We start from the raw sequence: 25,551 nt of genomic DNA on the forward strand, positions 1-25,551 counted from the left end.
CATGCATGGCAATGAAACATAAAATAACATCCCCTACTTGTGTCCCATCACATCAGGGTGGTCCCAAAAAGGAGGGATTTTTCCAATGAACTATGTGTTGGTTTTAAAAGTGCCCCCCCGGGACTTCCGGTTGGCGACAAGATGGAGTAGTCGCACTTTTTCACGCTCCCGCTAACTTAACTCCTGCTATTCTCTATAGCTCGACTGAATGCAGCTACTAACGTTTTAATAATACTAATACCTTTTCGCGCTGAATGAGAAAATGTCTAACAGATCCAAAAAGGAGGAGCAAAAGAGGAGGACTTGGCGGCAAGTACCATCATGGCTACGCTAACTACAATGCTAGTGGACCACAAGACTTCTATCTCGTAGGAGTTTAACTCTGCCTTTTCCAAACTCAACAACACGCTAGATTGTATTCAGAACACACTTCTGGAACACCAGAAGCGCCTCTCCTCACTAGAACTGTTTGCCGACACGACTAGCCAGGATATGCTGGCTATGGACACCAAGCTAACATTCGTAACCGAGGAGAGTGCGAGGCTAAAAGCTAAGCTAATAGACTTGGAGAGCAGAAGTCGTCGGAATAACAAGAATTGTCGGCGTACCCGAAAACATTGAAGGTCCAAACCCAACAACGTTCTTCTCTCAACTGCTGGTCGAAGTCTTGGGTGAACACACGTTGTCGTTGACCCCGCAGCTGGACCGTGCCCACCGCTCGCTAACAGCGAAGCCAGGCCCCGGTGAGAGGCCGAGAGCTATCGTGATATGCTTCCACCGATCGCAGACGAGGGAGCTGGTGGTGCGCGAAGCTCGGAAACGCAGAGGCAAACTAAAGTACAAGGACTCACCGATACACATCTTCGAAGACTACTGCCCTGAAATACTGGAACAGCGGGCCGTGTACCGGGACGTCATGAGGGATCTCTACAATCTGGGCCTCAAACCAGCCCTCCACTACCCGGCTAAGCTAATGGTTTCAACCAAGGATGGAAAGAGACGGCGACTCGCATCTCTCCAAGACGCCCAAGATTTTGTCAAGTCCCACAATCAACGCAGCCAAGAGCATGCAAAAGAGTACCGTAATCTCAGTCGGTATGACTTTAATGAAACTTTGTTTGATACGATGTGACTACCCCACAATGGCAGGACGGCGCTAGCTTGGCTAACTGCAGCCATGTCTGGAGGCTACACTGCGGGCACCAACCTTAATAATCAACGTACGAGTAGGAGTTTACGATGTATATGACTACCCGATGCTGTGTTTGCCATTTTTTTTCTTACTCTTCCCTTGGTTGTTGAAAGCTTGCTTTATCACGTTTAACCATGCCAACTTAACGCTAACTCCAGGCCTGACACTCATTGGATCCACTTTCATTCACTCTTTGTTTAACCTTTCAGCTAATATGTTATGCTGACATTCTAGAGCTAACCTGTCTAATATGCAATTATTGTCATTATTGTTTAAACAACCAGCAATATAGTTCATTCAATTTTATTTTGTTATATCAACACTCAAATTCTTTTGTCTCCCCTTTACATTTATTTACCATGTTCTAATAGATATATATTCTTACACTGTGGTTTACTTTTTTCTGTTATTATTTGACCTAAGTGCTGATCTAGCAGTTGAATGACAACTTTGTCATGGCCTGTATCGCATTTACTGGCACTTGGCGACTTTGAGGAGGGTGGCAAGAATCCTGCCACTCAAAAAAGTACAAATGTGCAGACTTGCTTTACAGCATACGTCACTCCCCCTTTCCGCATTCGTTCAAAAGACAAGAGTCGATGCTAACGCCTACGTGCCGCCAGAAAACAAAAAGAAGAAACACGCCTACGTGTAAATACTGTTATCTAGTGGCGAGCCGTGCGTTTCCCACTTAGGCGTTCAGTGATGTCAGACTTCAATGATTACCTCTCAAAATGCCATCATATATATCACCACATGACCATTGCTGGAGAAATACTATACAGTAACACATTTACGCACTGCAGGGCATTAAATCCCCTCAACAGTGTACAAAGCAGGTTATTTTCTGGCGCATTTAAAAATCAATCAACCCGCATCAGCAAATAAAAGATATCTTACAGTCAAAATTAAAATTGCAAAAAACATATTAAACGTGAACAAATAAAGAAATAAAATATCTGAACTCACAATTTGTAGCACCCATTCAAGCTTCCGGGGTTGGCCGACATCGTCTCACAAGATGTAGTTTCTCTTTAAATATCCTTCTTGAAAATGGACTTGCAAATATATGTTATCTTGTCTAATCATAAAAGATGCAGACGAGGCGTGTTGGCTGAGTTCTTAAAGTTTACTCCACAGTGTGCTCATCAAAAACATCCAGCTGCCGGCATGGCTACATTCAACAACCTAAACAGGGCTACTGCGCATGCTTTTCACTACTGCGGCATGCTGGGTAATGGAGTTCTTACGTTATTTAGCTCATAACATTACAATATATATCTGCCTTAGGCCAGCTAGAAGGCCTTACTAACAACAACTCGTGATCTGATTGGCTATCGCAGCTGTCTGTCAAATGTGTGTGTCAGTTCAATGACGGTGCGCGGACGCCCGCATTGTTGATTCTGAAGGCCTCGGGCAGATTTCGTACAGCATGGCAACATAAGCTAGCTGAATTCTGATTGGATAAAAACTCTATAAACTAAAAACAACAGCGCTGGAAGGAGCATAATATGACATGAAGAGAATATGAATACATTTAGATATTTAGGGAAAGTAAATAAAACAATTAAATACTTTTATCTTTAATTATGATCATGATTTCTGGTTATGTTAGGCCAGCAGAGAAGGCCTTGCTGGCCCCGACGGCACACCACTGCTGTTATCATGGTAGAAGCTCCAAAACAACTAGAGAAACAAAACGTTTTGTCTGAGGAGAAAAAAAAACAAAAAACGGAGCTTACCCGGATAAAAGGGCAGTCAGGATCAACATTGCCCTGGCTTTCAATCGCTAGCGTGAGCTCAAAGACGAGGAATTTCAGACCGATTCTGTCTTGACTCTGTTGCCGCTAAACTAGTAAGTACCTTTCAATGCTCCAATCAAAATCATAATGCTCATCTTAGCTATCGGAAATTTGCGTGGTAGCAATAAATAGCCCCCATTGTGATAGTTTAACTACAAACCTTTGCTTGGGACCTGCGTCTGCCCCGATACATTCTTGGTAGTAGCATCATGTTTGTAGAATCCAAGATCATTTCTTGATATTGTCTACTATTTAACATCAGCACAGCCATTAGAGAACTAATATTTGTGACAATATTACAGCGGACATCATGTCAGTGTCATCATGGGAAATGTGGTCTTCTTCTGGCAAAACACTACCGCTTTGGTCCACTGGCGCCGCAAAACATCAACCAAAACTGAAAGTTCTTAAGTGGGGCTTTAAAACAATTGATATCTGTCCCAGATAATTTCCAATTATTCGGCGATGTCGGAGTTGTATCTTTGAAATCATATTTTAGGTTGTATTCACACCGGCTCGTTAGGTAATCTCCCCAAAAATGTTTATGCTTGTGTTGTTTTCAGCTGTATGAATTGTTCAAATCGTGAAAAGAATGAACGTTTTTTCAGAGTTCCTCGAGAGGTAATCAAGAAGGGCGAAAGATGTCAAGATTTTACGACAAAAGTAGCACTCCATGCCAAGGGAACAGTCGTAGAACACACAAGTTTGCAGTGATGGCAGAGGGGTTAGTGCGTCTGCCTCACAATACGAAAGTCCTGGGTTCGATCCTACGCTCGGGATCTTTCTGTGTGGAGTTTGCATGTTCTATCCATGACTGTGTGAGTTCCCTCCGGGTACTCAGGCTTCCTCCCACCTCCAAAGACATGCACCTGGGGATAGGTTGATTGGCAACACTAAATTGGCCCTAGTGTGTGAATGTTGTCTGTCTATCTGTGTTGGCCTTGCGATGAGGTGGCGACTTGTCCAGGGTGTACCCTGCCTTCCGCCCGAATGCAGCTGAGATAGGCTCCAGCATCCCCCGCAACCCCGAACGGGACAAGCGGTAGAAAATGGATGGATGGATGGCACTTCGTTAAAGGTTTGTTTTTGATATACTTTCAACGTTTAGTATTTCCCATTTAAGTATTATCTTGAAACTATTTGTATTTCTTAAACACATGTTTGCTACGATTGTTCCGAAAGGCACAAACTCGGCGAGTCTAAATAAAATAAATCAAATGTGAGCAAAACCTAAGAGTTAAGGTTTTACCAAAGACAACAATCATAAATGAATGTTTCAGCACACACACAATGTTGACATCTATAGTTATATTTTGATAAACAATCATAAATTAATCTTTCAGTACATACACAATGTTGACATCTATAGTTATATTTTGATAATCATGAATGAATCTTCCAGCACATACACAATGTTGACTTTTATAGTTGTATTTAAATAAACAATCATAAATTAATCTTTCAGCACATACACAATGTTGACTTTTATAGTTGTATTTAAATAAACAATCATACATTAATCTTTCAACACATACACAATGTTGACATCTATAGTTATATTTTGATAATCATGAATGAATCTTCCAGCACATACACAATGTTGACATCTATAGTTATATTTTGATAATCATAAATGAATCTTCCAGCACATACACAATGTTGACTTTTATAGTTGTATTTAAATAAACAATCATACATTAATCTTTCAACACATACACAATGTTGACATCTATAGTTATATTTTGATAATCATGAATGAATCTTCCAACACATACACAATGTTGACATCTATAGTTATATTTTGATACCGGTAATCATAAATGAATCTTCCAGCACATACACAATGTTCACTTTTATAGTTGTATTTTGATAAACAATCATAAATGAATCTTTCAGCACATACACAATGTTGACATCTATAGTTATATTTTGATAAAGACGGGGCAGAACACGCTACTCGTAAACGGCGTGTGCAACAACAACAAACATGGCTGAAGATGTGAAGTTAAATCATGAAATACAACCTTACCCTTACAAAAACGGTACATATTTATCCAGGAAAGTCTTGATCCCAATGTCCTTGACCCAGCAACACACAAAGTTGTAGACCTCCATGCTTTTCCAAGTTTCATCTGTTTTGTCGTGTAGAATGATGCAACGCGACCAACGGATAATCCTTGATCACTCGACAAATCTTTTTTTGATAACGTCCATCCATCCATCTTCTTCCGCTTATCCGAGGTCGGAGAGATTTATTCCATTGCATAGTTAAGTTTTTTGCTCGTATCTGATTTTTTTTTGGTGGTTAGATCTGGGCTCTTGCATACTCACATTGATCACGCTCTGTTTGCTGCACAGTAGCCATGTTGTTTTGGCAGTGTTTACGTACGTTCAAAAGTCACGTGTTTATCGTTTATCATCTATTCATATAGAAAACACTGCAGGCTGTGGATGACATTTAGAAAGTTTTCTTTATTGAGAATGTAAAAGGACGGCACAGAAACAACAACCATATTAGAGAATTTTCCCTTCCTTTAAAAAAACCCCAAACATTTAAATCGAGCTACATGTTGTAATTGTACCTTGAGGACCGAGCTAACCACACATTATCTCCTCTTGCTTCTGCGGATTTAGTCTACAGCTGACGAGCAGATTTTGCTATTGAATACTAAATGCGTCTTCTCCGGTGTCATTAGCATACCAAACGCTTCCTGTCCCACATCCATAGTGATCTTGAGCGTTCCACCCCTAATGACAAACATGCTGCATATTACACGGGATCACAACACCTGCATAGCACAGACTTGACGTCACCTTGATGATGGAGAAGAGAAGCAAGGTCGCGAAGTAGAGATGCGTCCACTTACCTAAGCGACGATTATGAACGTTGGAATATGATAATGACAGCCGGCATAGTTAGCATTCGGAAACTCCACGTGTTGCGTAATAAGATCTAGTTACAGTTACCTCCTCATTTATCTACAAGCCACTTCCGCTGCCCTCCCCGTCGTCCACCACGATGGAGCGTTTGCGAAGGACGGAGTTGCCCTTCCGGCCGCTTCTTGTCAGAGGGGGCAGCTTGGCCCGGCAGGGAGATGTGTACGCGGGCTTGGTGCTGTCCAGCTCCTCCGGGTCGTCCCGCTGGGCTCGGAGGGCGGCGACGACGTCTTTGTCGGCGGGGCCGAGGGTCAGGCAGCTGCACGGGCGACCGCCGCCCGGGCTGCCGTTGTCTAGGACACCCCTCACCTCCTGGGAGGCATCCTCCACTGTCATGAAGGCGTCACCCCACAGGCTCTCGCACAAATCTCGGCCATGCTGATACATCTGAGCACAAACACAGGCCTCAAATTAAAACTTTTTAAAGTCAAGGCAAGTGTTGCCTTAAAAGCGGGCTCATATTTTAGGGCGCCCGTAGTGATACCTCGCACATCGAATACACAATTTTCACAGCCTGCGTTCAATTTGATGAGATGACAAAACATTTTAGCTGGTATTGATGTTATTTGAACACTGATACAGTTTGCAGTTAAATTATTATTATTATTATTAGCCTTTATTTAACCAGGTAAAATCCCATTGAGATCAAAGATCTCTTTTCCAAGGGAGACCTGGCCAAGAGGGCAGCAGCAAGGTTACATTAAAAACAGTAAACAAATACATAAAACATCACATTTACGACATTAAAACTTGCTCACATAACACATGTGCATACAGACAAGGTAGACTGCAGTCCTTTCACAGAAGCTTTAAACTCATTCAACGTAAAAAGGGTTTGAAGTTTAATATTCGATTGTAGGTTATTCCAAGCCTTCGCTGCTGAAAACCTAAATGCTTTCTTGCCCAGTTCAGTTCTTACTTTGGGGACGACAAATTGCAGAACATTCATTGAACGAAGATTGTGACTTCCTTGTTTCTTTGTTAAAAGACAAGACAGATAAGATGGAGTGATACCCAGAATGGTTTTGTAGATGAAAACATACCAATGATTGAGGCGTCGAGCACATAAAGGTGGAGTGAACATCCCAGTAAACAAAGTAAAGACTTTATAAACAAGTTGTGACAACGTTCACGACACATCGCCTGCTGCAAAACATCAAATAGTTTTCTCCTTCGCTGTATACTTTTAGTGTGTCCACACCTGTCTCCATCTAAACACAGCAGTGCACTTTTAAACGCACGGCGGGAAGCAAGAGAAAATGACGTTAAACTATGCGCTTGGCTCCGTTTACTCCGAGGGGAAATCTCCGCAGCAAACGCTTAATGCTGAGTGCCAAGCAGGGAGGTAATGGGTCCCATTTTTATGGTCTCTGATATGACTCAGCCGGGGTTTGAACTCACAAGCTACCGATCTCAGGGCGGAAACTCTAACCACTAGGCCACCGAGTAGGTGAATAATAATAATAAATAATAAATGTATAAATGAAAATATAGAAAAAACTACCAGCAAAGGTAAAGTTTAGATCCATGAAGGAAAGAAGAAAGTGAATGAATGTTTATAACTGAATAAATTAGCAAAATATGCAAAAAAAAAAAAGCTTTTCTTTTGTATTATTTTTTTTAATGAATTAAGTAACGTTTATGACAACCTTTTCCGAAAACACAATATAGAATGTGAGATATAACAGGATAATGCATACATTTATCATCTGTTTTCAAAACGGTTACAAAAAAGTGGGACCCCAAAAATGTACTGTGGGACCCCATTTTTATGACTTGATGGGGTCCTTGGGACCCCATTTTGGAAATTCCTAGTGCCAACACTGACACCTAGGAAAGGGGAGATTTGATGTTGCTATGATGGCAGCTTCATCCAGAATGACGCGAAGCACCCAACAGCGCCCCCTCCAGTCCTGTAGACATAACTAATCGATGTATGAGCAATCATTCTAGCACATATGCCTGATGAAATAGTTACAGGTAGGTTTTGGACAATTGTAATACAGTTTACACATTTTTAAATATTTATAATCATTTTACAAATTGAATGCAACTCTCATCAATTCCTAATTGGGGCTGGAACTGAGCCATTAAAAGTTTGCCTATTTTCTCTTTTTGCACATTAAGTATTTTAACACTTTTTAAACAAATTTTTGCACATGTTTTAGCACACGCAAACATGTTTTTTTCTCCGTCCGCTCGATTGTGGCACGGAACAAACACCAAAAGACTTAACCAGCTTACTTTCACAGTGGAGGCTGAGTCCTATATTGTTGTGCTGTCCTCCAACACGGTTGACTTCCGGATTGGTGGCGTCACGTGAAAACGCTCTATTGTTGTCTACGTAGACACAACAGGGGATGTCATTGTGGTTTGTTAAGCTCTTTGAGGCACTTGTGGTTAAAGGGGCCCTATTATGCAAAACCAACTATTTTGGACTTATTAGTACCTGTTGTCGTGTATTGGGCCCCGTTTACACTGCACACCAAATCTGATATTTTTGCTCTTAAGTGCCAGTTTAAACGCTCCAAAGTGCGTTTGCTCCAGATTCAGACCACATCTGGAGGTAGTCCAAATCCGATTGGAATCTCATCTTTTAAAATGTTATGCTTTGTGGTAATGTGCCTTCATCTGTGAATAATTAGCGCCGAGTGAGGACCAAGAAGAGTGCTGCTTTGCCAACCGCACACCTTCATAAAAAGATGTGTTTCCGGAAAAGGAGGCAGCCAAAAAGTGGCTTGAAGATCGCTCTTCAGTGTTGACCATAGAACCATTAATACCGTAAATTCCAGACTATAAGCAGCAACTTTTTTCATACACTTTGAACCATGCAGCTTATAAAACGGTGCGGCTAATTTATGAATTTTGCGTTATTGTTTGTGCTATGGCACCATCTTTTGGACGAGTTTGCTCACTGCAGGTGCTGCATTGTATTCCCATTTAGTGCTTTCAACCGGAAGTAGAAGTGTTGTTCCGTCTCCTTGCCATCCATAGCGTTTCTACTTGTATGAATTCTTCATTCATCACTCCAAGCAACGTTTGTAAGTTTTACAATATAACTAAAACGGTTTATACTTACCAAACCCATGTGTGATGTCTGTAGGAGTTATGTCATGCATATTTGTATGTGCTATTGTAGCTAATATGCTAACAGGTCTGTGTTTGTATTATTAACTTACAACGTCATTCTTTTTGTATTGTTTCAGTTTCACAAATTCCTCAGTAAATTCACCAAAATGTCACCGTGGAGTCACTGAGTCTGTTTCGCTGATTGGAGAGCTAGCTCGCGCAGCTAGTGGGTCCATGACGATGATTGTTTGATCAGCCGTTTTACTGCCGTGTTACAGACACCGTTTGGAAACAATTAGGTATGTAAATAAACATTTACACAATATTTTTGTCTTAATAACTCATTTTACAACGGATATATCTGCGGCTAATATATAGAAAAATATTTATTTTCCTAAAATGTAGTGAGTGTGGCTTCTATTAATCCGGAAAATACGGTGCAAAATTAAGTGTTTTAAAAATAGATAATATGACCTCTTTAAGAGTTGTACAAATAAACTGTGATTGTTTAGTTAGATAACTACATACAGGCAGGTGAAATCCACACTATTCTAATTTGTTTGGGACGTGTGGGTGCAAAACCCTGTCAGACGTTTTAGATTGTGGCCGCGAGTTAAAAAGTTTGCGAGTTAGTGTAAGTCTCGGGGACTCGCTAATAAGCAGCCATTAAGCTGAGCTGCCAACAGCTCATTTGTGCTCTTCTACTTTATTCCCCCAGTGTATTATTTTCCTTCTCTCCCCTAAACCCTCATTTGTGAGTCTCCCTTCTTCTTCCTGCTTCCCTACAGAACGCTGGCACCTCCAGTCTGCTTCCTTGCAAGGTGTTTAGAGGGAACAGCTGTCATTTATTTATCATTTTTTGAAGGGCAAAGAGGATCTCTCATGGAGTAACATTGAGTACTGTAACACACAAACACACACACACACACACACACACACACACACACACACACACACACACACACACACACACACACACACACACACACACACACACACACACACACACACACACACACACACACACACACACACACACACACACTGGTGTTCTTCCCAGGGGTTACATTGCTTGCTGCCAACACTTATTCAGTACAAGCAGACATTTCCCCGGGCGCAACTCTGTCCTTGACGTCCTTTTGCTTATTCAGTTCTGACCTTCTCCTTAAATCTAAAAAAAACATTGCAGATGCGAGTATGCATCATGTTTGGGACATGGACATTTTTGAATAGCTGGACAAATGTCCAAATGTAAAGTAATGAATCTATACCGCAATATATATTGCAGCCTCCTGCGATAACAATCACAATATATTATTTGGTATGTAAATGATAATAAAGGCAGTTTAAAATGGTTTAAAAAGGCTCCTAATTTGGCTGCTGACTTATGGAGTAATATATGTATGTGTGTATATATATATATGTATATATTTATATATATATACAGTCGTTGTCAAAAGTTTACATACACTTGTAAAGAACATAATGTCATAGCTTTCTTGAGTTTCCAATGATTTCTACAACTTTGTGATAGAGTGATTGGAGCACATACCTGTTGGTCACAAAAAACATTCATGAAGTTTGGTTCTTTTATGAATTTATTATGGGTCTACTGAAAATGTGACCAAATCTGCTGGGTCAAAAGTATACATACAGCAATGTTAATATTTGGTTACATGTCCCTTTGCAAGTTTCACTGCAATAAGGCGCTTTTGGGAGCCATCCACAAGCTTCTGGTTGAATTATTGACCACTCCTCTTGACAAAATTGGTGCAGTTCAGCTAAATGTGTTTCTGACATGGACTTGTTTCTTCAGCATTGTCCACATGTTTAAGTGAGGACTTTGGGAAGGCCATTGTAAAACCTTCATTCTAGCCTGATTTAGCCATTCCTTTACTACTTTTGACGTGTGTTTGGGGTCATTGTCCTGTTGGAACACCCAACTGCGCCCAAGACCCAACCTCCGGGCTGATGATTTTAGGTTGTCCTGAAGAATTTGGAGGTAATCCAAATATTAACACTGCTGTATGTACAAACGTATTCAGTTATAAACATTTATTCACTTTCTTCTTTCCTTCATGGATCTAAACTTTACCGCTGTCTGTAGTTTTTTCTATATTTTCATTTAATAATAACTGTAGGTGTATTTATTTCAGTATAAAAGTGTAAAAAGTTTTTTGCTTCGGTCATGAAATGATGATAATGGTGTGCCAGGTCATACATGCTTGACAAATGTAATTGATTATTCTCACGTGTATGTAGATCATCAGTCGTTTAAAAACCGCCACATCTACACTTTCATGGCAAATAATGCCAACAAACTTCGAATTTTGCAGGTTAGTTTCAATGTCATTTAATAGAGTGGCACTCAATGCCTCTAGCATTTCATCTCTGGCTTGGTGATGGCCATAAGCTGTGTGTTCCCCTTTAAGAATGGCGGTATGTGGGGTGAGTGACGTGTGTAAGTGAGTGGGCAAGTTAGGAGAGGGAGCGCTAGCATGTTCAGGAGTGTTAATAGCATGGTGGATGTCCGCTTGGCTTTGTGGAAAATATAAATAAAGAGTTGTAACAAATCAACGGCCTCGTCATTCTGACCAAAGAGCGGAACTGTAGGAACCCACTGCCGGGTAAAGTGGAGGATGTTACCCCCGACAATATATTGGCCCTGGAGGGAACGTCTCCCCTGCGCTCTTCGACCATTGTCTGGGAGCCGACAAGCAGGAAAGGTGTAACATGAAAATCAGTGTTCTTTTTCTTAGCCCGTTTACATGGTGTGCAAAACATCTTTCCATCTTCATATGTGAGCCATTTGCTGAAAAGTGGCTCCTGAAGCCACTTTTCATTGAAGCTTTGCTTCTTTGGTTTATTGCTCACCATGACGAAAACAATAACACGCGGGAGTCCTAATAGCGGAAATGCAGTATTTGTGATCGATAAAACTTTCGGTGAATCAAAATTTAAGAAGTTGTAACAGAAAATTCATTACTTTGAAGTCGACCAATGAAACGCAATAAACCAGGACGGAAATTTGACTCGGCAAATATAAACAAAACAAAACACCGGCGGAAAGCGATAATCGATAAAAAAAAACAAGTAAACCGGAGTTTTGACCCGGAGAAGGCAGGGTCGGTAAAAAAAAAAAGAAATCTGCATCCCGGGAACGCGCGGACTTCCGGAAATGCGCGTCTTTTCTGATTTCGATGCGTAAAAAGACACAAAAAGTGCGTAACGCCAATGTTGACCATAGAACCATTAATACCGTAAATTCCAGACTATAAGCAGTTACTTTTTCCCTACACTTTGTACTATGCGGCTTATAAAACGGTGTCACAAATTTATGATTTTTTCTTCGCTGACAGCCATGATGCAAATAGTCTAAAGAAAAGGTGTGTTATTGTTTGTGCTATACAAACTGACTTAATCTGAAAAATCCAATATTCAGATGTGCCCTCTCATGTAGAAAATAAATCATTCACATATTGGAAATGCAGTAGCTCCCACTGCAAACATTCTTAAAAATAAACATAATGTTAAATTATTACCGCTCTCATGGTGTCAAGTCAAACCTTTGTTCATGGGAGATTTAGCTCATGAGGAGATCATTTGTTTCATTGTCAGTCTGACCAAACTACAATATTTATTTTAATTCTCTTTAATGTATAAGTGTAAATCCCCCTCAACACTGAAGGACACACACACACACACACACACACACACACACACACACACACACACACACACACACACACACACACACACACACACACACACACACACACACACACACACACACACACACACACACACACACACACACACACACACACTCACTCACTCACTCACTCACCTGCTGATACTGAACACAGGTTCCAGTGCAGTTCTGTCCTCTGGGGTCTCTGGCCCAATTACGAGCGCAAGTCAAGTCTGTCCTGCATGCATCAAACCTGCAGAAAAAAAACGATAATTAAATGGTATAATATAGTCATATAGGAGTATATGATTTTTTTTTTAGAATTATATTGTACGAGCTAAAGGTGTTGATATTGACAAAATATCTGTGCACAAGGATCAGGGAGATGACTATTTGTTATTTTACTAACTTAAATGTAGTGATGGGCATTAACCAGCTACATGTAGCTAAGCTACGTAGCTTAACTACATTTTGTAGTAGCTTGGCGGTAGCTTAGCTACTTTTTTAACGAGAACCTTTTTCTGTAGTTTAGCTACTTTTATACCCATGTAGCGAGGTAGCTTACATCAAGGCTACAAAGAGAGAAAATGGGACTGCGAATATAGGCCCAAAAAATATGGAGAAAATACAAAGACCTGGATGAAAGAGAACATCCATACATACAGAGAACATCTATGATGACTGGTTGGTGTTCCTATGTTGAGTCACAATTAACTATATTTTAGCTTAGCTACATTTAATGGAGAGTAACTTGTAGCTTAGCTACATTTAATGGAGAGTAACTTGTAGCTTAGCTACATTTAATGGAGAGTAACTTGTAGCTTAGCTACATTTAATGGAGAGTAACTTGTGGCTTAGCTACATTTAATGGAGAGTAACTTGTGGCTTAGCTACATTTAATGGAGAGTAACTTGTGGCTTAGCTACATTTAATGGAGAGTAACTTGTGGCTTAGCTACATTTAATGGAGAGTAACTTGTGGCTTAGCTACATTTAATGGAGAGTAACTTGTAGCTTAGCTACATTTAATGGAGAGTAACTTGTAGCTTAGCTACATTTAATGGAGAGTAACTTGTAGCTTAGCTACATTTAATGGAGAGTATCTTGTAGCTTAGCTACATTTAATGGAGAGTAACTTGTGGCTTAGCGACATTTAATGGAGAGTAACTTGTAGCTTAGCTACATTTAATGGAGAGTAACTTGTGGCTTAGCGACATTTAATGGAGAGTAACTTGTGGCTTAGCTACATTTAATGGAGAGTAACTTGTAGCTTAGCTACATTTAATGGAGAGTAACTTGTAGCTTAGCTACATTTAATGGAGAGTAACTTGTAGCTTAGCTACATTTAATGGAGAGTAACTTGTAGCTTAGCTACATTTAATGGAGAGTAACTTGTAGCTTAGCTACATTTAATGGAGAGTAACTTGTAGCTTAGCTACATTTAATGGAGAGTAACTTGTAGCTTAGCTACATTTAATGGAGAGTAACTTGTGGCTTAGCTACATTTAATGGAGAGTAACTTGTGGCTTAGCTACATTTAATGGAGAGTAACTTGTGGCTTAGCTACATTTAATGGAGAGTAACTTGTAGCTTAGCTACATTTAATGGAGAGTATCTTGTAGCTTAGCTACATTTAATGGAGAGTAACTTGTGGCTTAGCGACATTTAATGGAGAGTAACTTGTAGCTTAGCTACATTTAATGGAGAGTAACTTGTAGCTTAGCTACATTTAATGGAGAGTAACTTGTAGCTTAGCTACATTTAATGGAGAGTATCTTGTAGCTTAGCTACATTTAATGGAGAGTAACTTGTGGCTTAGCGACATTTAATGGAGAGTAACTTGTGGCTTAGCTACATTTAATGGAGAGTAACTTGTAGCTTAGCTACATTTAATGGAGAGTAACTTGTAGCTTAGCTACATTTAATGGAGAGTAACTTGTAGCTTAGCTACATTTAATGGAAAGTAACTTGTAGCTTAGCTACATTTAATGGAGAGTAACTTGTAGCTTAGCTACATTTAATGGAGAGTAACTTGTAGCTTAGCTACATTTAATGGAGAGTAACTTGTAGCTTAGCTACATTTAATGGAGAGTAACTTGTAGTTTAGCTACATTTAATGGAGAGTAACTTGTAGCTTAGCTACATTTAATGGAGAGTAACTTGTGGCTTAGCTACATTTAATGGAGAGTAACTTGTAGTTTAGCTTACTACATTTCCCAAGTAGCCTGCCCATCACTGCTTAAATGTACAGTAAATCATTCTCACAAATGTTTTCAATCAAACTAAACTTGGTGGAGTTACAAGCCGGACTTTAAAACACGTCCATGTATTTTTCTGTATGTATTTGTTTAGTTCCTAATCTGGGTTGGATGTACAGTGGCAACATCCCTGGCAATCTCACCAATCTCGACAGAAGCTGTGGCAGAGTGGCACGGCCTGGATGTAGGAGCGGCGATGGGGATGAGGCCAGCGGGCGGCGTCTGGGGAGCAGTGGTAAAAACACGACACACGCTTCAGGAAGCCTTCACACCTGAGGGGAGAGGAGCGCTGCGGTCATGTTATGCTCACATGCATTCAGGCGGCCGTTGAGTTGAGTTGAGTTTATTTGGAACATGCATGCACACAACATGATACATCACAATTTCCAGTTTCTCTGTTTAACATGTTCGAAAAGGAGTAGGAAGAAGCAGAGCTTATTTTATCCTACTCCTTTTCCTTTACATAGCAGTTGCTAAAACTTTTGTTCACTTCCTGTTCTCAATGTATTCACAATATACTTCATAAGTAATAACAATAAAAAATAATAAATAAATACATAAATAAATAATAATTGGTGAAGTAAATTATATTTCATATGGTGAGATGAGTAAACGTATCTAGAAAATGAATGGATGGATGAGATAAATTCAGAATGTTTATCATGGTTCTTCTTCTTTGTACTTTGTAAACACTAAGTTAGAAGAGTTTCTTGAAGTGGATCATATTAGTACATTGTTTGATTTCTTTGCTTAATCCATTCCATCATTTAATTCCACATACTGATATACTGAGCGTACGTGCGTACAAATGTTTTAAATGACATTTTTCTCTAAGATAGCTGTTGCTATTTGCAAATTCACTATGTCTTGCAATTTCAGTATTTGTGATTTAACAAATAAAGGGTTTGTATGTTCTCTATATCCAACATTATGTATTATTCTAACTGATCTTTTTTGTAACACCGTTAATGAATGAAGTGTACATTTGTAGTTATTTCCCCATATTTCTGCACAATAACTCAGATATGCAACACTAGCAAGCAGTAGAGAATATGGAGTGATTTTTGGTCTACAACATGTTTTGCTTTATTAATTATTGACGTGTTTATTGCCAGTTCAATTTATCATCAATCATTATACCTAAAAATGTGGTTTCATTTACTCTTTCAATTTCTATTCCGTCTATTTGTATTTGTGTTTGACTTTCTCTACTACTGTTACCAAATAGCATTATTTTAGTCTTACTGAGATTCAAAGATAGTCTGTTTTTGTCAAATCATCTTTTTAATTTCTTAATTTCTTCTGTTATTATTTGTATTAGCTTCTGTGTGTTCTCCCCTGAACGAAACGCTGTTGTATAATCCACAAATAATAATAACTTTAAATATTTTGTAACTTTACAAATGTCATTCATGTAGCAATTGAAAATGTTTGGTCCTAGTTGATCCCTGAGGTACAACACAGAATATATTTAGCGTTGTAGACGTGTGTTCGCCTAGCTTCACGTATTGTTTCCTGTTCGTTAAATAACTTCTAATCCAGTTTAAGACCAACCGTCTGATGCCATACCGTTCTAGTTTTTTGATTAAAATATTGTGATTAATTGTGTCAAATGAATGGCCATTATCCTGGCTAAGGGTCATTAGGGATGGGTACCTTTTCTTTTGTACTGGGTACCAATTCCCAGCGACCGAGAACTGGTACCGGTATTCAACAGTAGAACTGTTCGGCACTTTTGTGTGTGTTCATTTAGTTGATGATAAAATGTACACTGAGCCCGCCAATTATTTGAGTCGGTGTAGACAGAGTCTGTCACCAGACGTCACGGCACGTACAGCAAAGGTAACCAACTATGGCACCCTTTGATTTTACGTTAATCGTTAAATCGGTCGGTACCTATAAAAGTACCGTATTCGGTAGCCATCTCTGGTGGAAATGCTGCTTAACGGATCCAGAAAATCCAACAGATGACACCTATTCCATTTCTTTAAATTATACATCGTACTAGGGTTGTCCCCAAACCAACATTATGGCACCGGTACCAAAATGTATTTCAATTATTTTCGATACTTTTATAATTAAAGGACACCACAAAAAATTGCATTATTGGCTTTACTTTAACAAAAAATCTTACGTTACGTTTCTTATTGAAATCGAAGGACAATTTAGTACTACTTACATACTAGACAACTTGTCTTTTAGTAGTAAGTAAAAAAACAAAGGCTCCTAGTTAGTCGTATGGAGTAACATATTGTGTCATTTATATTCTGTTATTTTGTCAAAATTATGAGTGACAGACTGTAAAAATTGATTATTAATCTACTTGTTCATTTACTGCTTATTTTCTGTTTTAACATGTTCTATCTACACTTCTGTTAAAATGTAATACCGTATTTTTCAGACTTAAACCGCAGTTTTTTTCATAGTTTGGCCGGGGGTGCGACTTATACTCAGGAGCGACTTATGTGTGAAATTATTAACACATTACCGTAAAATATCAAATAAAATTATTTAGCTCATTCACGTAAGAGACTAGGCGTATAAGATTTCATGGGATTTAGCGATTAGGAGTGACAGATTGTTTGGTAAACGTATAGCATGTTCTATATGTTATAGTTATTTGAATGACTCGTATGTTACGTTAACATACCAGGCACGTTCTCAGTTGGTTATTTATGTGTCATATAACGCACACTTATTCAGCCTGTTGTTCACTATTCTTTATTTATTTTAAATTGCCTTTCAAATGTGTATTCTTGGTGTTGGGGTTTTATCAAATACATTTCCCCCAAAAATGCGACTTATATATGTTTTTTTCCTTCTTTATTATGCTTTTTCGGCCGGTGCGACTTATACTCCGGAGCGACTTATACTCCGAAAAATACGGTAATCACTTATTCTTCTGTTGTTTGATACTTTACATTAGTTTGGATGACGCCACAAATTTAGGTATCGATCCGACACCAAGTAGTTACAGGATCATACATTGGTCATAACTAAGAGGACGTACAGAATCTCCTGAGTTTATAGACAAAATGTAAATTTTAAAAAAAGGAAAAAAACATTTGTGACGATCAAAAATATCGATGTAATTACAGTAGTATCGACGAGATACGCTCTTGTACTTGGTATCATTACAGTGGATGTCAGGTGTAGATCCACCCATGGCATTTGTTTACGTTCAGGAGCGCTAGCTTGCTGTTAGCGGTGACGCCGGTTAGCTATTGTATCCTCCTACGAGCTATTCCTCGTCCTCCAGTAATATTGATACTTGTAAGAAACGTACTTTATTTGTTGCCATGGAGGCGAGGATTTGTGATTTAGAAGTAACTAAAACACTGCCGACTGCGGCTGGATGTTAGCCGCTAGCTAGCTAGCCATGTTTTAAAGCACTTCTTGCTGAGCGACGTTTCAGGGTTATAACTTCACCTTTAAGCCAAAATGCGTCCGTTCTCCCTTTTCTGTCTACACACTGTTTCTGCTTGTAAGTACTCCGTGCGTGGGCGTCGCCTAACATGCTCCTCTGCTCGTAAAACTAACAAAGTCAGGACGTGACGACGACGCGCCGCTATGCCCGTTTAAAAAAAAAAAAAGGGTACAACCCTTCATCGTACAATGGAATCTTTAATGTGGGAGGAAAAATGTGACCGTGAAACCACAAACGCCATACATCAGTTCCCCAAGCATCCAATCAGTCCCTCCAGGAATTTGTGATGTCACGCTCACGTCACTGTGTGCAAATTCAACCAAAATCCAGCAAATTATGCAATGCCTCGCATTTTTGTCCAGTGCCCAAAACTTCCCGCACATTTTGGCCAATCAGCATCATTTTCACACAACTTGCACACATCAACTGTCTAATCAAAACTTATGTTTGTTTCTTGTGTAGACAAAGCAGGAACATCTAACCTTTTATAAACATTTACTTCCTAGTTTATTCATGTATCTATCGAACCTTTATTTACCCAGAGTTAGGTGATTAAAAAACGATTTTCATTTGTAATGCTGACCTAGCAAAGAGGCAACATTTACATGTTAGAGAGGTTGAAGTGTGATGATAATCTCATCGTCTCTCATTTACCAACACAAATTGCAGCTATAGAATTGCTCTCAACAATAGGAAAGCCTTTGTTGGTGTTCTTTTTCTGTAATTATAATTGACGATTACTATTATTAGTCAGAATGAATTAAACAGTACAGGAATTTGCCAATGAATTTTGATTATGTACGTTTAATGCCATCTAATGTCGAATCTTAAATCTATGTGGTGTAAAACAAGTAAAACATCAATACAGTACCAACAATTCCGAACTATAAGCCACTACTTTTTTCCTACGGATTTTTCTTCGCTACGGCTATAATGTTTTGTATTGAATAGTTTTCATTAAACCCAAGCAGAAACACTCGAATGGTGTGTTGTTATTTGTGATATGGCGCCATCTTTTAGACGACTTAGCTCACTGCGGATTGTTTAGACTGAGCTTTAAACCGGAAGTAGAAGTACCGTTACGTCTTCTAGCCGTTTCTACTTCTATGGATTCTTCTTTCATCACTCCTAGCAATGTTTATACATTTTTCAATATAACTAAAACAATTCATACTTACTAAACCGTCCCATGTGTGATCTCTGTAGGAGTGTTTTCATGCATATTTGCACGTGCTATCGTAGTGTAATGAAGCAAGTATCATTAGCATGACCTACTATGCTAACACGTCTACGAGTTTCTGTGTTAGTATTATTAACTTACAATGGCATTATTTTTGTTTTGTTTCACTTTCACAAAATCCTCAGTAAATTTAGCAAAACGTCACCGTGGAGTTATTGAGTCTGTTTAGCTGATTGGAGAGCGAGCTTGCGCAGCTAGTGTGTCCATGACGATGACTTCTGTTTTGTTTGATCATCCGTTTTACTGCCTTGTTACAGACACTGTTTGGTATGTAAATAAAACATTTACAGAATCTTCCTGTGTAAATAATAGCGATGTGACGTTCACAAACGAATTGAGTCTTTTTAATGGTTCTTTTAAGTGAACGATGAGAACGGTTTTGCCAGTGTGAGCCGTTAGTTTGGGAGCCGTTCACAAGCCGTAAAACATCGGCAAATTTTCAGGCATTTTATGCGGCAACAGTCCTTGGAGGGACTGAGATTGACTACATATTACATATATTTGTCATAAAAAAATGTGCATTGTGTTATTCCTGGAAGCTTACGCAGAGCTGAGGGGCCCACACTTGTCCCAAGGTTGGTTGTGATTGCTGGTAGAGGGAAGATGGGAAATGTCCCGGACGTGTTCCTGAGTGCAGCAGCTGTCTGTAAGCAACAAGGACATCTGTCAGTCAATGTGTCACTGCACTGTCACACGATTGTTTCTAATCACGCCAACATGCCGTCACTTACTGTCGGCATAGAGCGAACACTCCTTCAGATGAGGCTCCGGGCCGGGAGATGCCTTGTGCTTGCCATCTTGCAGACACACCCCCTCCGAACTGATTGCACCTATCAGGGCTGTGGTCCAAAGTGTGCATATCAACAGAAGCATGTCTGCAATGGAAGTCAATGCATTAGACAGCACATTTGTATCATAGGGGCAGTCTAACATAACCAGAAAATCATGATCATAATTAAAGATAAAAGTATTTTTTTATTTACTTTCCCTACATATCTAAAATTATTTATTCTCTTCATGTCATATTATGCTCCTTGCAGTGCTGTTGTTTTTAAGGTTAGAGTTTTTATCCAATCAGAATTCAGCTAGCTTATGTTGCCATGCTGTACCAAATCTGTTCAGTATCAACAATATCTGTGCACTGTAAGTGAACGGGCACATACAGTTGATAGATAATTGCCATAGCCAATCAGATCACCAGTTGTTGTCAGTAAGGCCTTCTAGCTGGCCTCACCTTGAATGTTACATTTACGCGTCCTGTGATTGGACACTCACTTGTCACTCCCAAGTGAGTATCCAATCACAAGTTGCACTTTACAAAAGCAGGAAGTGTTGCACTGGAGCGGAGCCAAAGCAGAGAAACCCACAAAGAAGGACAACAAAACATTGATTAGGTGCCAGATATATATTTGCAAGGCCATTTTCAAGAAGGATATTTAAAGAGAAACTACATCTTGTGAGACGAGGTCGGCCAACCCCGGAACCTAGCTCAGCTGTCCCGGCGATGAAATGGGGAAACGCCCGCCACTTCCACTCGAATCAACCGACTACGAGGGATACCACTGGCTTATACGGCATCGAATGGGTGCTACAAATTGTGAGTTCAAATATTTTATTTCTCTATTTTTGTCACACTGCGGTGAGGGAAGTCCTGTTTTGGGGTTGTCTGGCGAACTTCCTGTTTTATGTTGAAAGTCTAATCCTCCTCTCGTTTCAGGCCACTTGCCCTTCCTCCTGTGTCACTGGTCTGATGTCTTTCCTGATTGCCGGATTGTGCCCACCTGTGTCACCCTCCCTCATGTGTGTATATAGTCCTCGTCTTCCTCTGTCTTGTTGCCAGAGTATATCGTCTCGTCGTGTACCGCCAGCCGTCTCCCACAGTCTTATCCAAGTTGTTAAGTATTGCCTCGCTTTATTCCTTAATTTCTTTGTACCCTCTGAAGAAGAGTGATTTTGATTTGCTAAAGTTTTTTGGTCAGTTTTTTTGAGCTAGTTTCATAGTGCTATGCCTTCTTTTTTCCCCTCCTCTTGGAGCCCTTTAATTTGTAGTTTCCTTAGCCCTTTATAGTGTAGTTTGTTTATAGCTTTTTGTCTCCTCTTGGTGAGGGATTTTCTGTTGGTGTAGTTAATCGTAGATTGTTTTTTTTTATTATTAGAACCGTGTAGATTTTTTTGCTTTCACCTTTTTTCCCTCCCTCGGAGTGATTTTTCCGTTTATTGTTTTTTGCCCTGTGCTACGTTTCCTCTTTACTCTAGTGCAGGGGTGTCAAACGTACGGCCCGAGGGCCGGATCAGGCCCGCGAACAGGTTTTATCCGGCCCGCGGGATGAGTTTCCTAAGTATAAAAATGAACCTGAAATTTTTGAATGAAAGAAACTGCTGTTCTAAATGTGTCCACTAGATGGCACAATAGCAATTCTTTGTATTTTTGTAGATGATGCTACATATGTACAAAATAAACCTCATGATGTTAGTACATCAGTCGAGGAAAATGATCAAACTGCATAAATAACATCTTGTAATTTGATTTTGATATAATTGTTTTATGTTGATAGATTGAAAATGAACACCAATGAGTTGACTGATGAACATTATCACATAATTTATTCAGAAAATATAAATAACGACAAAAAAAGTATATATACTATTAACCGCAACAGGTAATTGTAAAAAAAACAACAACTTTATGATTTGTACAATTTCAGAATGTGCTTGTTCTATTTTTAAACAAATAAAACAATCTAAAGTTGTCTTTATTTTTAAGTTATCGTGCCGTGATTTTACCAGTCCGGCCCACTTGGGAGTAGATTTTTCTCCATGTGGCCCCCCATCTAAAATGAGTTTGACACCCCTCCTCTAGTGTGTCTAGTATAGAGTTTATAGCCATTTGTTTATTCACTCTATCTGAAGAGAGTTCTCAGAAACTGTCATTTTTGCCAAGGCCTAACAATTTTGTCAAGTTTAATATGTTTTTTTACAATTATTGTAATTTTGACAATACCACGTGAGGGTTTGATTTTTAAATGCGCCAGAAAATAGCCTGTTTTGTACACTGTTGATGTGATTCAATGACCAATAGTGCGTAAATGTGTTCCTGTATAGTATTTCTCCAGCAATGGTCATGTGGTGATATCAATGATGGTATTTTGAGATGTGATCATTGAAGTCGTAAATCGCTGAAGGCCTAAGTGGGAAACGCACGGCCCGCCACTGAATAAGGGTAGTGATTTATTTTATTCGTTCCGATTCCGAATTGATCATTTTAAAAATCTAGTTAAAAAAGAAAACAAATTATTAAAATCTGTTTTTTTCCCCTAAAAATTTGTATTGACATTTAAAAAAAAATGTTGTTAGTCCGCATGCTATTACAATTTTGTTTTTGTCCACACTGTCATGGCACAACATAAACATGCATTTTATAATTTCAGGGTATATATTTTTTTTATAACAAAAATATATATTTTTCATATTTTCTGTGAAACCCTGAATTAAAAAAAAAAGCATGATTAGATTCATGACTTTGCGATTTAAAAAAAAAAAAAAAAATTCCCATTCAAAATGAATTGGCCATTTTTCAAACTTCCACCATTTCCAAATTTTTCAACCTATTCAAACCATTCCACCTTCAACACATTTCACCATTCTGGATATTCATACTACCCTTTTTTAAGTTAAAAAAAAATGTATAGGATTTTCCAGAATTCCTGGTATTCCAAAGCCCTATTTCCACCCTTTTTTCTGGCAACTACTCCTCCCACATTTTTCAACCCACTTCAACCGTTCCACCGTCAAAACATTCCTCTCAATCAGGATAAAACAAAGTTGTTTTTTGAACTGGAAAATCTCCCAGTTTTCCCGAAATTCCAGGAATTCCATAATACCATTTCACAATTAAATACTTCAACATTTCTCGACCGGTTTGCGAAAAATTCCAACACAAAACATTTCAACTCATTCAGACCATTCAATTTTTTTTTTTACCATTTTCCCCCAAAAATTCAGCTTTTTCCGAAATTCCCAAATGTTTTGGAAATTTCCATTGAAATCAATAGGACATTCTTCAAAGTTCCACAACCCCCACATTTTTCATCTGATTCAAACTGTTCCAACTTCAAAATATTCAATCTGTTTAGGGAATTGTGTGCTCTACTTCAATAATTAAAAAAAAATTCCAGTTCAACTTCAGCATTGGAGCATTCACACACAATTCCTTCAGGAATTGCCTCATCTAGTTTAATGTTACATTTTTAAACTGTTGATTTGCCCTGTAATGGTCGGAGGATTCTGCTTGCTTACAGGATGTTGCTATTTGTCATACTCAATGTTTGTCGTCCTGTCATTTTTACTAAACCATGACGTTAAAGAACGGACAACAAGTTTGAGACCCCTGGTCTAAAAGCCGCCCCTCCTCAACTCTGCGTGACCTAATAGCGTGGTGAGCCTGATTAGGTGGGACTGAGACACCGTGCTCGGATGGTTGTGTAATCTGACAAGCTGCCGCACCCGAATTAAACAATTACCTGCTGGCGGCGTGGCCCCCGAGGCAGACTAACACTTGCAAGGGTGCACTAAGATGGTCAAACCGTGCTATGACTCCAACACAATTGTCTTTTTTTAAAATTATTTGTAACGTAAACTCTGACTTTAACAAGTAAAATATTTTGCAGAATAGGATAGGAATGGATTCACCAAAGTAACAAAATAGTACAACCGTAGAAAGAGGACATATAAAGCAAATGTGTATAATAAAGTAAAGCTGTAATAGAGTGGTCAAAATACAAAAACATAGACATTTAGTTGAATATTCCTTGGTTGAGCTAGTATAAAGGTGTAAATTTACCTGGGTTGGTTTTCTCCAACACGCACTTGGCGGTGAAAAAGATGCTCCAGTCTCCTCCTCTTGTGCTACCTGCTTGATTGTGTCTGGTTTATATGAAGGACATTTCTCTCCCATCCGCTCGTCTCTCTCTCTCTCTCTCTCTCTCTCTCTCTCTCCCCCTCTCTCCCCTGCAATAATCCCCCAATAAAGACGTTTACCAAATCCCCAGTTGTATTCCTGCACCAACTTAAAAATAAATAAATATATATATATATATATATATATATATATATATATATATACATACACAAATATATATATATGTATATATATATATATTTATATATTTATATATATATATATATATATATATATATATATATATATATATATAAGTATATATATATATATATATATATATATATATATATATACACACTAGGGCTGCAACAACTAATCGATTAAAATCGATTATAAAAATAGTTGGCGATTAATTTAGTCATCGATTCGTTGTATCTATGCTATGCAATAAGTATGGTGCCAGTATGCTGGTTTTTTTCAATAAAATACTGGAAAGGATAGAAATGTAGTTTGTCTCTTTCATCTGATTATCAATCGATTAATCGAAGTATCAGCCCTAATAAACACACATATATATATATATATTATATATATATATATATATATATATATATATATATATATATATATATATATATATATATATATATATATATATATGTATACGTATATCTATATGTGTATATATGTATATATATATATATATATATATATATATATATATATACATATATTTATATGTGTATATATATATATTTATATATATATATACATACATACATATATTTATATGTGTATATATATATATACACATACATACATATATTTATATGTGTATATATATATATATATACATATATTTATATGTGTATATATATATATATACATACATACATACATATATTTATATGTGTATATATATATATATATATATATATATATATATATATATATATATATATATATATATATATATATATATATATATATATATATATATATATATATATATATATATATATATATATATATATAT

General features: G+C 38.3%; 1 protein-coding gene across 1 annotated transcript; it reads right to left on the reverse strand.

Moving 5' to 3' along the window:
• Window positions 1-5,446: 5,446 nt before the first annotated feature.
• rtbdn (retbindin) lies at window positions 5,447-24,579 on the reverse strand. The gene is made up of 6 exons (XM_062037337.1): window positions 24,456-24,579; window positions 20,347-20,490; window positions 20,160-20,259; window positions 15,092-15,220; window positions 12,848-12,944; window positions 5,447-6,318 (listed from the first exon to the last, which is right to left on the reverse strand). Exons 2-6 carry the CDS (start codon window positions 20,486-20,488, stop codon window positions 5,974-5,976), a joined length of 813 nt encoding a protein of 270 aa, XP_061893321.1. The 5' UTR covers window positions 20,489-20,490; window positions 24,456-24,579; the 3' UTR covers window positions 5,447-5,973.
• Window positions 24,580-25,551: the final 972 nt, after the last annotated feature.

The sequence above is a fragment of the Entelurus aequoreus genome, linkage group LG25 (assembly GCF_033978785.1).
Source record: "Entelurus aequoreus isolate RoL-2023_Sb linkage group LG25, RoL_Eaeq_v1.1, whole genome shotgun sequence".
Lineage (NCBI taxonomy): Eukaryota > Metazoa > Chordata > Actinopteri > Syngnathiformes > Syngnathidae > Entelurus > Entelurus aequoreus.

Coding starts and splice junctions, on each gene's coding strand:
- rtbdn (XM_062037337.1), bottom strand. CDS start 20,488: ATGCTTCTGTTGATATGCACACTTTGGACCACAGCCCTGATAGGTGCA. Junction 12,945..15,091: donor CACAGCTTCTGTCGAGATTG/GTGAGATTGCCA, acceptor TTTTTTCTGCAG/GTTTGATGCATGCAGGACAG. Junction 6,319..12,847: donor CCTGTGTTCAGTATCAGCAG/GTGAGTGAGTGA, acceptor GTTTGTGCTCAG/ATGTATCAGCATGGCCGAGA.